At 40.9% G+C, this 13,883-nt stretch overlaps 1 protein-coding gene across 3 annotated transcripts in view; it reads left to right on the forward strand.

Moving 5' to 3' along the window:
- The first annotated feature begins 1,451 nt into the window (after window positions 1–1,451).
- Window positions 1,452–13,883, forward strand: part of FBXO25 (F-box protein 25) — a 29,578-nt gene continuing 17,146 nt past the window's right edge. For all 3 annotated transcript variants that reach the window (XM_017814563.1, XM_017814564.1, XM_017814566.1), the window contains exons 1-4: window positions 1,452–1,528; window positions 4,349–4,492; window positions 10,526–10,632; window positions 11,095–11,144. In XM_017814563.1, the coding sequence (XP_017670052.1) occupies window positions 1,458–1,528; window positions 4,349–4,492; window positions 10,526–10,632; window positions 11,095–11,144 (372 nt within the window). In that variant the 5' untranslated portion in view covers window positions 1,452–1,457. The remainder of the gene's footprint in view (window positions 1,529–4,348; window positions 4,493–10,525; window positions 10,633–11,094; window positions 11,145–13,883) is intronic.

Genomic DNA, 13,883 nt, shown 5'->3' on the forward strand with positions numbered 1-13,883 from the left:
AAAAAAGACCCTTTCATGGGCTGGAAAAGGAGCTTTACAAGTTCCTGATAGTGTGATAGAACTATTAATATTGACTTATATCCTTTTCCAATGTGAGGCTGTGGCCTACAGCCTTTTGCTATGCAAAGGCAGCACCTTTGTCTTAGATGTCAGGACAACGGGGTCTTGAAAAAGATTATGGTACTGTATTTTTTTCTCTCTTCATTACAAGAAAGGAATCCAATTTGTAAAACAGTAGTTTAATTATTAAGTGACATACTGATAGCACAATGAATCTCAGGCAAAAAATAAGTACTCATGTAATTTTTTCAAGACCAAAGACTGAAAAGAAGCCCTTCCAATGCGAGCCTTCACCTAATTCTGTGCTCTTACAGAGCTGAAATTATTTTATAAGACCAAAACCTCCAGTTTCTTATGGCTAAGACTGGCAAAAGGATTAGGGAATGCTTTCTGAAGGAGACAAGTTTCAGTAATTGCAGTATCCTCAATACCAAGCATTCAGATAATTGAAAGTCTACAGCATATGTTCTACAGCATAAAATTTAAGACTGATTACCATGCTTGAAATCACAATTTTAATTTTCTTTTTAGCTCCTTGACCTTCTATTTTTTAATCTTCTCTACATTCATATGAGGGAAAATGACTGATTTTAAGTGAAATCTGAAATGTTTATACAATCACATATTAATGACTTAAAGTTTAAATAAGGCACTCCATGAGTTTGGTTTTCCGGGCACACCAGCACACCCAGGGCACAGAGGGACACACCGGTAGATCACCCGGGGGTACATGGGGCACACCAGAGCACACTGGGACACACTGGTCACACCGGGAGGGGGTCTCACTGGGAGGGTCACAGTGGGTCATACTGGTGGGGTCACATGGAGGAACCACATGAAGGGGGTCACACCAAGGCACACTGGTCACAGCAAGGGGTGTCACAGCGGGGAGGGGTCACACCAGGCATACCGGAGGGTCACACTGGAGAGATCACGCCAGAGGTGGAGTCACACTGGAGCAGATCGTGTCACGTCGGGTGGTCACACTGTAGGGAGTGGGAGGGGGTGTCACACCAGGCACACCGGTCAGCCTGGGGGGGTCACGCCGGTGTGGGATCATATTGGGGGGGGGAATCACACTAGTGGGGGAAGGGGTCAAACTGGGGTACATCAGGTTACACCGAGGGGTCACACTGGGGTGACGTCACACACTCAGGGGTCACCCGGGGGGAGTCACCCGAGGCACGCCCCGCCCCGCGCGCGCCACGCGACCCGCCCCCGCCGACCAAAACATTGGCACGTGCGCGCCGCGCCCGCCGGTCACGTGACGCTCCGGGCCAGCGGTGGGCGGGGCCAGAGCCGCCCCGCTCGGCCAATGGCGGCCCGTGCTGCCGGGTAGCAACAGGCGCGGCAGGAGGGGACCAATCAGCGCTGCGTGGGCGGGCCCGGCGCGGCCCATGGTACTTCCGGAAACAGCGCCGGGCCCGGTCCGAGCGCCGGGCGGGGAGAGGCGTTGCTGGGAGGGGAGGTGAGTGAGGGGATCCCGGCCGGGAATGGTGCTCGGCTCTGTGTGTGAGCCCCGCCGGCACGGGGCTTTGAGGCTGAGCGTGGACAGTCGTGGCTTGGGGGGTTGGGGACTCGCTCTTAGGGGCATGTGGAGCTGAAGGAGTTTGGGACTAGCTGTTGGAGTCAGGATGAGCTCATGGGCCTGGGGCAAGGGGCAGGACCGAAGGGTGTGGAGTCTGCCTAGAGGAGTGAGGTGTTGGGATCTCAATAGGGTGCGTGAGGACGGGAGCCGGCGTGGCTTTGCTAAGGGCAAATCCTGCCTGACAAATTTGGTGGCCTTCTACAGTGGGGTTACAGCGTTGGTGGATGAGGGAAGAGCAACTGATGTCATCTAACTGAACTTGTGAAAAGCATTTGATGCTGTCCCACACAACTTCCTTGTCTCTAAGCTGGAGAGACATGGATTTGATGAATGAATCACTCAGTGGGTAAGGAATTGACTGGATATTTGCACTCAAAGAGTTGAGGTCGATGGCTCAATGTCTAAGTGGAGATTCTTGATGAGCGATGTTCCTCAGGGTTTGATATTGGGACTGTTTAGCACCCTTGTCAGGGACATGAAGAATGGGATTGAGCGATGAAGAATGGGATTGAGTGCACGCTCAGCAAGTGGATGACAAGCTGTGTGGTGCAGCTGACATGCTAAAAGGAAGGGATGTGACCCAGAGGGACCTTGACAGGACAGAGGTGGGCCCGTGTGAATGTCATGAAGTTCAACAAGGCCAAGTGCAAGGTCCTGCAGCTGGGTGGGGCAGTCCCAAGCACAAATACAGGCTGGGTGGAGAATGGATTGAGAACAGCCCTGAGAATGACTCAAGGGTGTTGGTTGACAAGAAGCTCAACGAGCCAGCAATGTACACTTGCAGCTCAGAAAGCCAAATGTGTTCTGGGCTGCATCAAAAGAAGTGTGGCCAGTGGATCAGGGGAGGCGATTCTCCCCCTGTACTCCACTCTCCTGTTACCCTACCTGCAGTGCCGTATCCGGCTCTGGGACCCACAGCATAAGAAGAATGTCAGTCTGTTAGAGTAAGTCCAGAGGAGGGCCATGAAGATGCTCAGAGCACTGGAGCACCTCTGCTATGAACGCAGGCTGAGAGGTGGCATTGTTCATCCAGGAGAAGACAAGGCTCTGGGGAGACCTGTAGGGCAGGCTTCCAATACTTGAGGGGGGGCTACAAGAAAGCTGGAGAGGCACTTTTGAATGGCATCAAACTGAAAGAGGGTACGATTAGATTGGGTTTTAGTAAGAAATTCTTTACTGTGAGAGTGAAGAGGCACAGGTTGCCTAGAGAAGTAGTGGGTATCCCATCCCTGTCAGTGTTCAAGCCCAAGCTGGGTGAGGCTTTCAGCAACATGGTCTAGCCCAGGTATCTATACCCATGGCAGGGGGGTTGTAACTAGGTGATCTTTAAGGTTGCTTCCAACCCAAACCATTGTGTGATCAGTCAATGTGAGGGCAGTTGAAAACAACTTGGGAAAAAAGTATATTGTGTTCATATTACTCCTAGGAAGCAATACAAGGATTGGAAATGCAGATAGGCATGAACAGAGTTTGTAATAACTGGGGGAAAGGATGTGGTAAATTTTGGAGAAGGTTCTTGTTAGATGCAGAGGAAGGCTGAGTTATGAGTAGGAAGGGGACTTTAGTCAATGCTGAGGCCTAGACAATGCACTTTGTTTTGTGTAGTGAACAGATTTTTAATTAAAGAAAAACTCATTTGGCTCACTCAATTTGTATTTCTTCTGGCTTTTTATGTGTCTGTGCCCTCTCCTGTTGTAACTAATATATTGGGCAGATGCTGGTCAAGAGTGCAAATGGGTAAATAAATTCAAAGTGATGCTTGACTGATGTGGCCTAATATTTTTTTCAATTTGGAAAAGTATTAGAAAATGCATACTGGTTAGGACCAAAGCTGTTCGTATTATATATTAACATTGTTTCAAATATGATAATGTTACCTTTCCTCTATAGCCTGTATGTGAAATCCCTTGTTAAACTAAGGAGCAACATGTTTGTGTGACTAATGGGAAAAAGACAGCAAAAGCTGGCAAGGTCATACTCTTCAAAGTATAGAAAACTGCTTTGTTCACATTCTTAATGTGTCAGAAATGAATCTCACTTTTGAAAAAATGTAGCAGAACACTGTTTGAATGACATACCTTGCATCTGTTTGTAGAGATTTTTGGGAGACATGTCACAATGGACTTTATGTTGCAGTCTTCTTTTGTGCTGGTATCTGGTCAATAGCCTGGCGTGGGAGGTGACCTTCAACAACAAGTGAAAAAATGTTTGGAAAAATGAAAATTCCCTTACTGAAACATCACTACACAGTGTAGCACAAACTCAGTATATATAAGCCTTAGAAAAAATAAAAGGATCAACATTGAATTTGTGGGCTCTCAGTCTCTTTAACAACCATTTATTAGTCATGTATAAAAATCAGTAATCTGTTTGATCATGGCAGAGCAGATTACACAGGATACAAGTTTGCTTCTTTTGGAATATTTTTTTTCCTGGACTACCATTCTTTTCCTGTTCTCTAAAGAACTAGGTAGGAAACCTACCTTGATCTAATAAATGCTTAAAGACAAGAAGAATGAGGTTAGAGAATAAGAAATATACTTAAACCACTGAATCTGTTTCTTTAAAGGATACTCTACAGAGAACTTTCATCAAGGTATATTTTTTTTAAGGTTAAACAGAAAACTGAAATAATGGCAAGAAGTTTTGCAACTTTTATTAATAAATAATACACAAGGAATGTCTTCTTGCTGCTTATAGAGAAACCATGCCATTTTTGGGCCAAGACTGGAGATCCCCTGGATGGAGATGGGTTAAAACAGAAGATGGATGGAAACGATGTGAGCCCTTTACTCCTGCACTTGAGGATGGGAATAATCAGCTGAATGATATCAGCCACACTGTGTAAGTTAAAAAAAGAAGTCATTCTGTGTGAGTTAATGGCAGGTGGGAAGGCAACAGGGTGCAACTGTTTGTGGTAGCTGATATCGCCTGTATACAAATGCATCCATGTATTTTGTTTAGTTAGGCAGACAGGAGACCCTTATGGATATTGTCTGTCTTTTGTCATTGCTTCCTGAGTTGCTTATTGTAGGCAGCCAGATCCCTTCTTACCTTCTATGTCTTTAAAAATAACGAAATAAAAAATATGTAAAGAAACCCCAAAGCAAACCAACCGATCAAACAAACAATCAAAAAACCACCCCAAAACAACAACAAAAAACCCCCCAAAAAACAAATGAGAAAAACAAACCAGAAAAACAAGAAACCAAAAAACCCCACCACAACAACAACAAAATCCCAACAAAAAACCCCAAACCAAAACAAAAAAAGAAAAAAGCCTGTCTAGTAGTATTTGAAGGTAAAAGTAATACATATAAATTGCAAGTGCAGCAGGCATATTGAACTGTTACCAGGAAGTGAATGAAGACTTTCTGATGAGTGGGCGTTGGATTAGTTCTGTTTATAGCAGTCATATAAGACCTTTACTCCAAATATACAATCAGTAGTAGCTTAATGCTCATTGTCTTTTATACAATATATGACTGTATGTGCTCCTGTAAAACGGGTGAGAAAGAGATTAGATAAATAAAATAATACTTGTGGCAAATGCCCACAGACTGGTGTGATATAAATAGCTTTGTCAAAACAAATTTCTACTCGGTTTCTCCACAAAGAAGTAATTCTGAGGGATAGCATTCTTGGTCAAAAATTCCGTCATAATGTGCTCATAGTCCAATAAATGATAGGATAACTCATCTGATTTAGAGGGAATTTACTGACAAGCTGGGGCTTGCTGTAGTCATACACCTGTGTTTTCTATTTGTGAAATAATCCTCAAGGGAGTTATTAAGCAGTGAAGAATTATTATTAAGCTTGTCTCGACCTATTGTTTTCTTCATGCCCTTTTTCCTTTTGTGCTCATCTGTCACCGATCATATTCGGGCTTCTTTTTTCACACAGTCTGGCCATTGTGGATACCAAACACTGGAAGAATGTTCAGTAAGCCTCCAACATAAAAGTTGCCTTAAATACCTTCAAAAAAAAATCTTTTCTTTCCTCTTTCATACCTTTAATAATATACTTGGCAAATTAGAGGAAATCTAATTTATTTTTGAAGCTATTTACACAGTTGCTAAATAATTACATCTTGTGCGTTGCTTTAATTAATATTGCTTGACAAGTATGAAATAAATTATCATTGTCCTTGTGAATACCATTAAGACTTCTGCTCCTCTGCTTGTAATTGTATGTCTATATTTATATATCTTTTCTTCAGAGAGCAAGGTGAGGTATTTTTATTGCTTCTTTGAGCAAAAATACTGGATTTTTAAAGTTCAGGACTAAAATAAATACTTCAGTTTGAATGGACTGGCCATGAAATGCACTAAGGACGCAAATATTTTCCATGCAATCTGCAGTGTCTCATGATTTAGGTTTATTAGTCTAGCTTGCCAATTTGTCAGAATCTCAGACTTAGGGGCCAGCTTAGTCTGCAGCAGGCATCCTCATCTGCAATGGTTCCCCATCTTCATCTTAAACATCTCCTACTTAGCAAAGCCAAACTTTGCAGCTTTAATTTTTTTTTTTAATTCTACTTCTGTCTATTCAGTTAAAAATGCACGTTGTCCAAATTTAGACTAAGGAATTCAAGTTGATACTTCTTGGCATAGTAGCACTACTTTGGAATAATTTCACTACACCTTGAACTTTGAATCTGACTGCAGCTTGAACTATTTGTCTGTGAGTTAACTTCTGCTGCTAAGCAGCAATTAATGTCTATTTGCACAACTTTATAAAACAATTTAGGGTGTAAGTGACCTCTGGGCGCCATCTGGTCCAAACACATATCCAAAGCAAGGTCAACCTTTGCCCAGTTCAGCTTTGCCCAGTTCAGCTTTGTGTATTTCCAAGAATGGAAATTCTTCTCTGGGCTCCTGTTTTAAGTTCTGTTACTCTCAAAGTTATTTTTTTTGTTTGCTGTTGTCCTGTCCCAAGTTGTGTCATCCCTTCTTGCCCCCCCCTCAGTCTAGTAAGAATTTCTTATCACGGATTGTGTCCGTTACCACTTGACTTAGCACTGCCCCCTTCCCCATACCTTACAGTCCAGCTCTATCTTATTTATACCCTCAGATTAGAAATTGTCAGCAAGCAGATTTCCCTGCACCACCAGCTCTTAACACCGAACAAGGTCAGTTCTCTTACCCTCAGGCATCATGTGCTCCAGTACCTTGGTAACTCCCCACTGGACTTATTCCAGTATGACAATGTTTTTATTGCATTGGGGAGCCCCAAACTAGACAGTACTCCAGATGCAGTTTCTCATGCCAAATAAAGAGGGATGATTACTTCTTCCAGTCTGCAGGATACACTTTCGTTAACTCAAACCAGGGTGCAGTTGGCCTAATACAACACAAGGGCACACTGCTGACCTGTTTTCAGCTACTTAACCATAAGACTTCTGGCTCCTTTCCTGCAAAACTGCTTCCTATCCAGTCTGCACCCAGCATATACCCAGGCTTGGGGTTCTCCTATGGCATGTGCAGACCTTCATATTGTGGTACGCAGTGTAAAATATTTTGGCAGATACATTGTCATGTTATTTGGTGCAGACGCTTATTTCAGAATTTGCCATGCATGGTCAAGCTGTAACTGGCTTTGAGTCTCTTGTAAAGCACTTAGTGTGTCTCTGTATGTAATTGTGTGACTTGAGGGCCATGTGAAAAGAAGCAAGGGGATAAGGAAGAATAGCTGGAGCTCAGATAACCCTGTCATATGTTCCATCATTTAAGTGTCATACCCAAAAGGTTATTTAAATACTGATATGAAATTATTTTTTTTGAAAAAGCTGAAGTTCTTACATGCTTTATCTAAAATATTATAGTTCTAAGAACACCAGATACTTTGCTTTTAGAAGCTTTAGAATAATTTTTTTTTAAGTGCATCATCAAGACAAGAAAGTAAGAATAGCTGTAAATTGGCAGTATTATGTATGTATTTAAATCCTTCCAGGTGCAGGCAGATGTCACGTGCAGTATTATAATAAAAACATTTCATTAAGGCTTCTGTTACACCATATGGCACATGCAACTTTTGATTTGGTTTATTGGATCTTAGCTTGGTGTTTGAAGGGGGCAGGGGTTGCTTTTGTGACGGTAGAGCAGCTTTATTACTCGCCAAGCAGCTCTGCAGGTTTCTGGAAAGAATGGACGCTCGTAGTCACTGGGGAACTGCCTCTGTTTCTGTCCCATTCTTCTTAATGTCTGTGGGACTCTTGCTTTCATTCCTTGCTTTCAGACTTAAAGTTTGTCAAGAAGAGTGGTGGTGTTTACAGATAAGTAGGGAAAGACTCTCCACATGAAATGGGACAGAACATGAGGAAATAAACCATCATATCAGGAGATCCTCAGAAGGAACAGTCCAATTTGTCTTCTCTCTAAAAAGACGTGAAGAATTCCAGGAACGTCACAGGCAAATTTAAATGTTAGACAAAGGTGTTTGAAATATCCTCTTCATCTTCACAATTCCTTCCAGAGAGGTCCCAGCTGACTGGAAGCTGGTGAATGTTGTCCCGATTTTCAAGAAGGGCAAGAAGGAGGACCCTAGAAACTACAGGCCTGTCAGCCTCACTTCAGTGCCTGGTAAAGTTGCAGAGAAGATTATTTTGAAAGAGACTAAAAAACACCTGAAAGATAATGGAGTCACTGGTCACAGCCAGCAAGGCTTCATGAGAGGAAAGTCCTGCTTATCAAACCTGATTTCCTTATATGACAAGGTAACCCACCTAGCTGATCAGGGGAAGTTGACGTCATCTTTTTGGATTTCAGTAAAGCTTTGGATACTGTCTCTCACAGGATCATTCTGGACAAAATGTCCAGCACAGAGCTGGATAAACACATCATGTGGTGGGTGAGCAATTGGCTCACGGGTAGAGCACAGAGGTAATAGTGAATGGGAGATTATCAGACTGGTGACCTGTCACTAGTGGAGTTTCGTGGGGCTCCATCTTGGGCCCTGTGCTCTTCAACATCTTCATAAATTACTTGGACACGGGACTGGAAGGGATACTAAGCAAGTTTGCAGATGACACAAAACTAGGAGGAGCTGTTGACTCCCTTGAAGGCAGGGAGGCCCTGCAGAGAGACCTTGACAAATTAGAGGACTGGGCAATCACCAACCACATGAAATTCAATAAGGAGAAGCCAATATGTTGACACATAATGAAATTAATTTTTAGTGATCTTAAAAAGAGATTTCCTTTATGAAAGCTTTGGATAAAAACCTCAAACCTGATGGATTGGAGTGCTACATAATCAAATAACTTGGTGGCGATGTTGTGCTTTTGTCAGTTGCTTTGCTTTTGCCTGTTGGTGATTTCTTCTCTCTGAACTCTTGGTGTTTGACCAGAGGTGATATTTGGCACTGTTGCATAGAATACTGAAGGTGTTGAGTCTTTATCCTCTGCTTTAAAAATATTAAGGCATGAACTAAGGTCCTGACCTTGGATTGAGCAGTGTCTGAATGCAGGGATATGTTAGGTTTAAATCCCAAAAGAGGAAAGCTAATTTGAAACTAACTTTTGATTTCTGAGTCTTCTCAACTTGTGTATCTTTAAGCTGAACTAGCATTTACTGATAGGAGCAATCGAAAATCCAGAGCTTTTTTTACAGTGTTGTTTAGTTATCCTCCCTAACAGATGGTTCAGGCCTGAAAATTTTAACTGCATAAGCTAGTAGCAATAAACTAAAATAATTTAATTTTTGCCACTTAATGGCCAAATAGAGGTTATTTTTGAATAAACTGATGTCATTCATTTTATAGAGTTCATTTTTTTTAATTTGGAGTTCAAACTGACATTGATAAATAGCTTCATCTGGCAAACTGAGATTAAAAATAGTAACAAATGTGAGGGGTTTTGTATACAACTTTGTTGTCAAAGAACAGTAATGGGGAAATAAAACAGTCTTACAGTTAAACTTCACTACCACATATCCTTCATTATTCTGGTTATCTGGGCAAGACCATAGCCTTCATATGAAGTATCTTCCTTCTCAGTGCTAGAAAAATGAACACCCATTCTTATCTGTGTTGCTGGTCCTTACAGATATCTGCAAAAATGGAAAGAAAATTTTATGAAACTGTGTAGACTCCCTGTAGCATGGGCAGTTTTTAAATGTATGTAAATTTTAGAAAGGTTATTTTATCAAAGAACCCTATTTTAATAGTTTATTGTCCGTATATTTTTTCATGTATATTCACATTGTCTGTGCACTATATACATAATTATTTGGTATAGTCCTCAGTGTTGGGTTACATAGTTATCTGTCAGAAGTGACATAGATATAATTGAGTCTCTCTGGCAGAGACAGACCACTTGGTTCTTGATGCTGTACAAATCATGTACAGCATGACACCTATATTATGTACAGTGTTGTGGTTCAAGCATTTGTTAAAAGAAAGACTTTCCCTCAAAAGTGACAGCAGTAAGAGATGTCTTTCTTCGCTGGCTTTCTGCCTATGCAAGGGTGTGAAACAATTCTGCACTGACTTTTATACCTGTGTGCAGTTTTTCAAGATTCCATCCATTTCAAATAATGAGTTTTTGTACACCAGAGCTTTGGACAGCCTTGCAGTTGTCCAACTGGTACCAACTTCTTAGTAGTCCTTCCTAAATGTCAGTAATGACTTAGAAGATACCTATTAGGAAGATACTGTTGTGTACTTAATCACTTTGACACAAAATTCAACTGCACTGGGAAGAAAAGAATACGACAGCTTCTCTCAAGACACACATTGCTATAGACAATCAGGTAGAGGATCTTAATTAAGAATATGGTGGGTTTTTTTCAGCTGGTAGATTTTAATGCAGAAAACTGTAAGCTGTATGCATCTTAAATATTTAATCACTGCTGTTCTAATTAGATTTTTTTATTTCAGCATCATAACTGGGGATGATGAGAAAGAAGTATACAGTACTGAAGACTGTGAGTTTGCAGCCAAGAAAAGGAAAAAAGATCATTTTAGGAATAACACGGATTCACAATGTACGCCTGAGTTTTCTCATTTATTTTAGAAGACTCATGTAGCTTCAGAAAAATGTTGCTATAGTTGTTCATTTATATTCACCCATAGAATAGCCTTCCAAATTATGTTTACTTCTGTATTGGTAACAAATTCTCATGTCAAAAGTGATATGTCTCAATTGAAGCTGTGGTATTGATCACTTCTTGGGTTTTTTTTCAAAGATCCGAAGGTAATTCACTCCTGTGTTTTTTGTGGTTTTTTTTTTTTTTAATTATATAACTCTTCCCTTATTTTCTTGAAGTACGTAACTTGTAAAAAATTTTAGTCATCCTTTTCAGCCTTTATAAATTTTCTTCATTAAAACTGTTCTGCCATCTCTCCTATCTTATGAAGCATTTTATTGTCTGTTTAGTTCAATTTCTTTCTAGAAGGCATTAACTAATGTGGAAGCCTAAAATCCTTGTATTTTGATTTTATTTTAGGTTTTTATCGTGAAAAGTGGATTTATGTTCATAAAGAAAGCACCAAGGAAGTAAGTCTGCATGCTCTGGGTCAATTCCTGCGATATTTGTGCATCTTAATTGACAGACTGTATATTCAAAAACAGCGTTTGTGCTGTGTGTCTTAGGGGTTGTGTTTAACTCTTCACTGGCAACATAGCACACCTGTACGTGGTGAGGCAAAGGCAGCTGGCAAAGTGGGAACTTCAAGGATGGACATACAGTTCACTACTTATCCAAGCCCATCTGTCTTTGTACTGTCTGTCTTTGAACTAAAATTGAAAGTGCAAAACCAGATAATTGTCTCCAAAGAAGGTGCTTGCAGGCAGCTACCTGATATTTTTGAATTTTGGTGTACATTTGAATGTAAGTAAGTAAAAATTCAGTCTCAAACTTTACAAAGAGGACCTTTATATTCAGTGCTTTCCATTTGGAATATAAACTGTATCATGCAACTGTGAAAGGAACATGAAAGATCTTGGAATAAACCCTTGGAAAGCCATCCATTTTATGCAGAGATAAACTGTCTTGAAGTTTGAGATTCATTCCTATGTTGATTCCTATGGTTGTCTGGGATCGGTGGAACTTGAACACCAGTAAGGATGTTTTGCACCCACATAGTAATGCCATGGAGAGAAGGAAGCAGGTGAGTGTAATGACTGCAGTCATGCAGGCAAAATTTGGCTTTGCATTTATGAGCTAAGAGAGACCATACAGAACTTTGTACTCAGGAAGAGCGTGGTATTTTGGAGAGAGCTTAGGTAGAGGACACACCTGAAGACTTCACCTTGTAGTTCAGTGACCCAGAGACTGCCCTTCTACATCTGAAGGTAATTGTAAAGCCTTTCACCAGATTCAAAGCCCTCTTTCTGCTCTGTCTTCTAGATAAGGTTACTTACACTGGTCTACAAAAGTCTCAAGCATGCTCTTTCCCTTTGTGCCATCTCAAATTTAGGGTAAGAAGGAAGGAGAGATGACAGACTGTCACCAATCATTATGGTGTTTTGAATAATAAGGTTGTTAGGCTGAGTTTTCAGACTACATTCAGGCCAAACCACAAATTTCCTAAAATCTCTCACTGCTGTCCTTCATAACCTATATGTTGGGATTATTTTTTCTGCTACTCCTATAGAAGTTGGTGTACTAGTGATGTGTGGTATTTGCTTGGATTTCTTGTCCATTCAGAGAGTGAAAAAAATATTTTGATATTTGACCATTGACTTTCCTAGGGTTTGGGGTTTTTTTTAATAAAAAACTAACCAGAGATTGTTAGAATTAATCACTAATCTTTTCAAGAAATTCTTCATGTAAATTCAAAAGCTTAGACTAAAAAGTTAAAAAAAGTAGCAGAATCAAAAAGTAGCAATAGCAAGGAATAAGCACAGCTGAACAAAAGAATTCAGAACAACAATTTAAGCTAATCTAAAACATAATTTACAGAAGCTCTAGTTTTTCTTACAAGTTGTAATCTTACTTGATTTTGAAATTGCTGTCTCACAACCAGGAAACATTTTTTTCTAAACTGGATACAGCTTGTTAGGGCAAAATGACAAGAGTAGGAAGGTATTGATAAGAAACCTATGAAACATGCCATGGGAGAGCACTGAAAATAAAGAAAGCCAAAACAAGTGCAGGTGTGTAGCTGAAATGAAGCAGGGGATGCTTTTTGAGTAATTTTGTCATGATGGTGCATTGGGAAAGGCAGAGCTTTCGTAGAAATCCGTTTCCAGCTGTTCAAGGAAATGGGTCTCTCATGTTAATGTATTTAAGCTGACCTTTTGATAACTCTTTAGCCAGAGAATTATGTCTATCTCGTATTGGCCTCGTTAGCTACTAGCGTGCCTGTAATAAATGTGGATAGAGCCTTCCTTAATCTTCGTTCGCGAAGCCCAGCCATGATGATGATGAGGCAGAGAATAGACACAAATACTTAAATTTCAACAAAAGTTTTGTTGTCTGTAAGTGTTAATTTGCTGCAATTAGCCAGCAAAGGTGTGCACATTGGGAAGTGTGCAGCACACTTGGATCTGAGATGTATGAACTGGATTAGCAAGCAGTACAATCCCAAATTTGGTCACTAACCTATAGGCAATAATTACCACCACTCTGCAGCAAGTAGATAACTGTCCCCTGTCCCACTGGGATGCACCCAGGGTAAGCTTTGTTTGGGTCACAAAAAGGAATGTTAATTTGTACTGCCATCTTGTCACCATCACAAAATTCACCAAGGAAGTCTGTCTAGGAATGAATTTCAAATAATTATTTATCCTTCTCCTTCCTGGGCTAATAAACCATACTAGCACACTGCTCTGCAAAACTCTCTTTTCAGTTAGGGGGTTGGTTTTTTTCTAGTATCATTATATTTTGTTCTAGGCTCCCATGTGGCTTTGTGGTTCTAAATGTGCTCAGCCTATGTGATCACACGTCATTTTGGGCTGCTACTGACACATTAAGTAGTTCACAACACCCTCTGAAACTTCCATATTTACCTTAAGATACCTATGGGGAAATACCAAAAGAAAATGCAATTGCTCATGCTCTTGGGACATAAAAAAAAAGGTACCTAAGCTTCTAGCACCTGGAAAATAAATTTTAGATGTTGACACCATTTGTTCTTCCAATCCTAGGAGCAACTACCTGTGCTCTTACCCTCAGATGTGAATCAGATAATTCTGGTTGTAGGCTCAGACTGCTGTGCAACTTGTGCTGAGGCAAATGGGGAGTGTGATATCCATGAGAGGGTGCCAACATCATGGCCGTGCAAGAGTGGA

Source organism: Lepidothrix coronata, unplaced genomic scaffold (genome assembly GCF_001604755.1).
Source record: "Lepidothrix coronata isolate B3197 unplaced genomic scaffold, Lepidothrix_coronata-1.0 Scaffold45, whole genome shotgun sequence".
Classification (NCBI taxonomy): domain Eukaryota; kingdom Metazoa; phylum Chordata; class Aves; order Passeriformes; family Pipridae; genus Lepidothrix; species Lepidothrix coronata.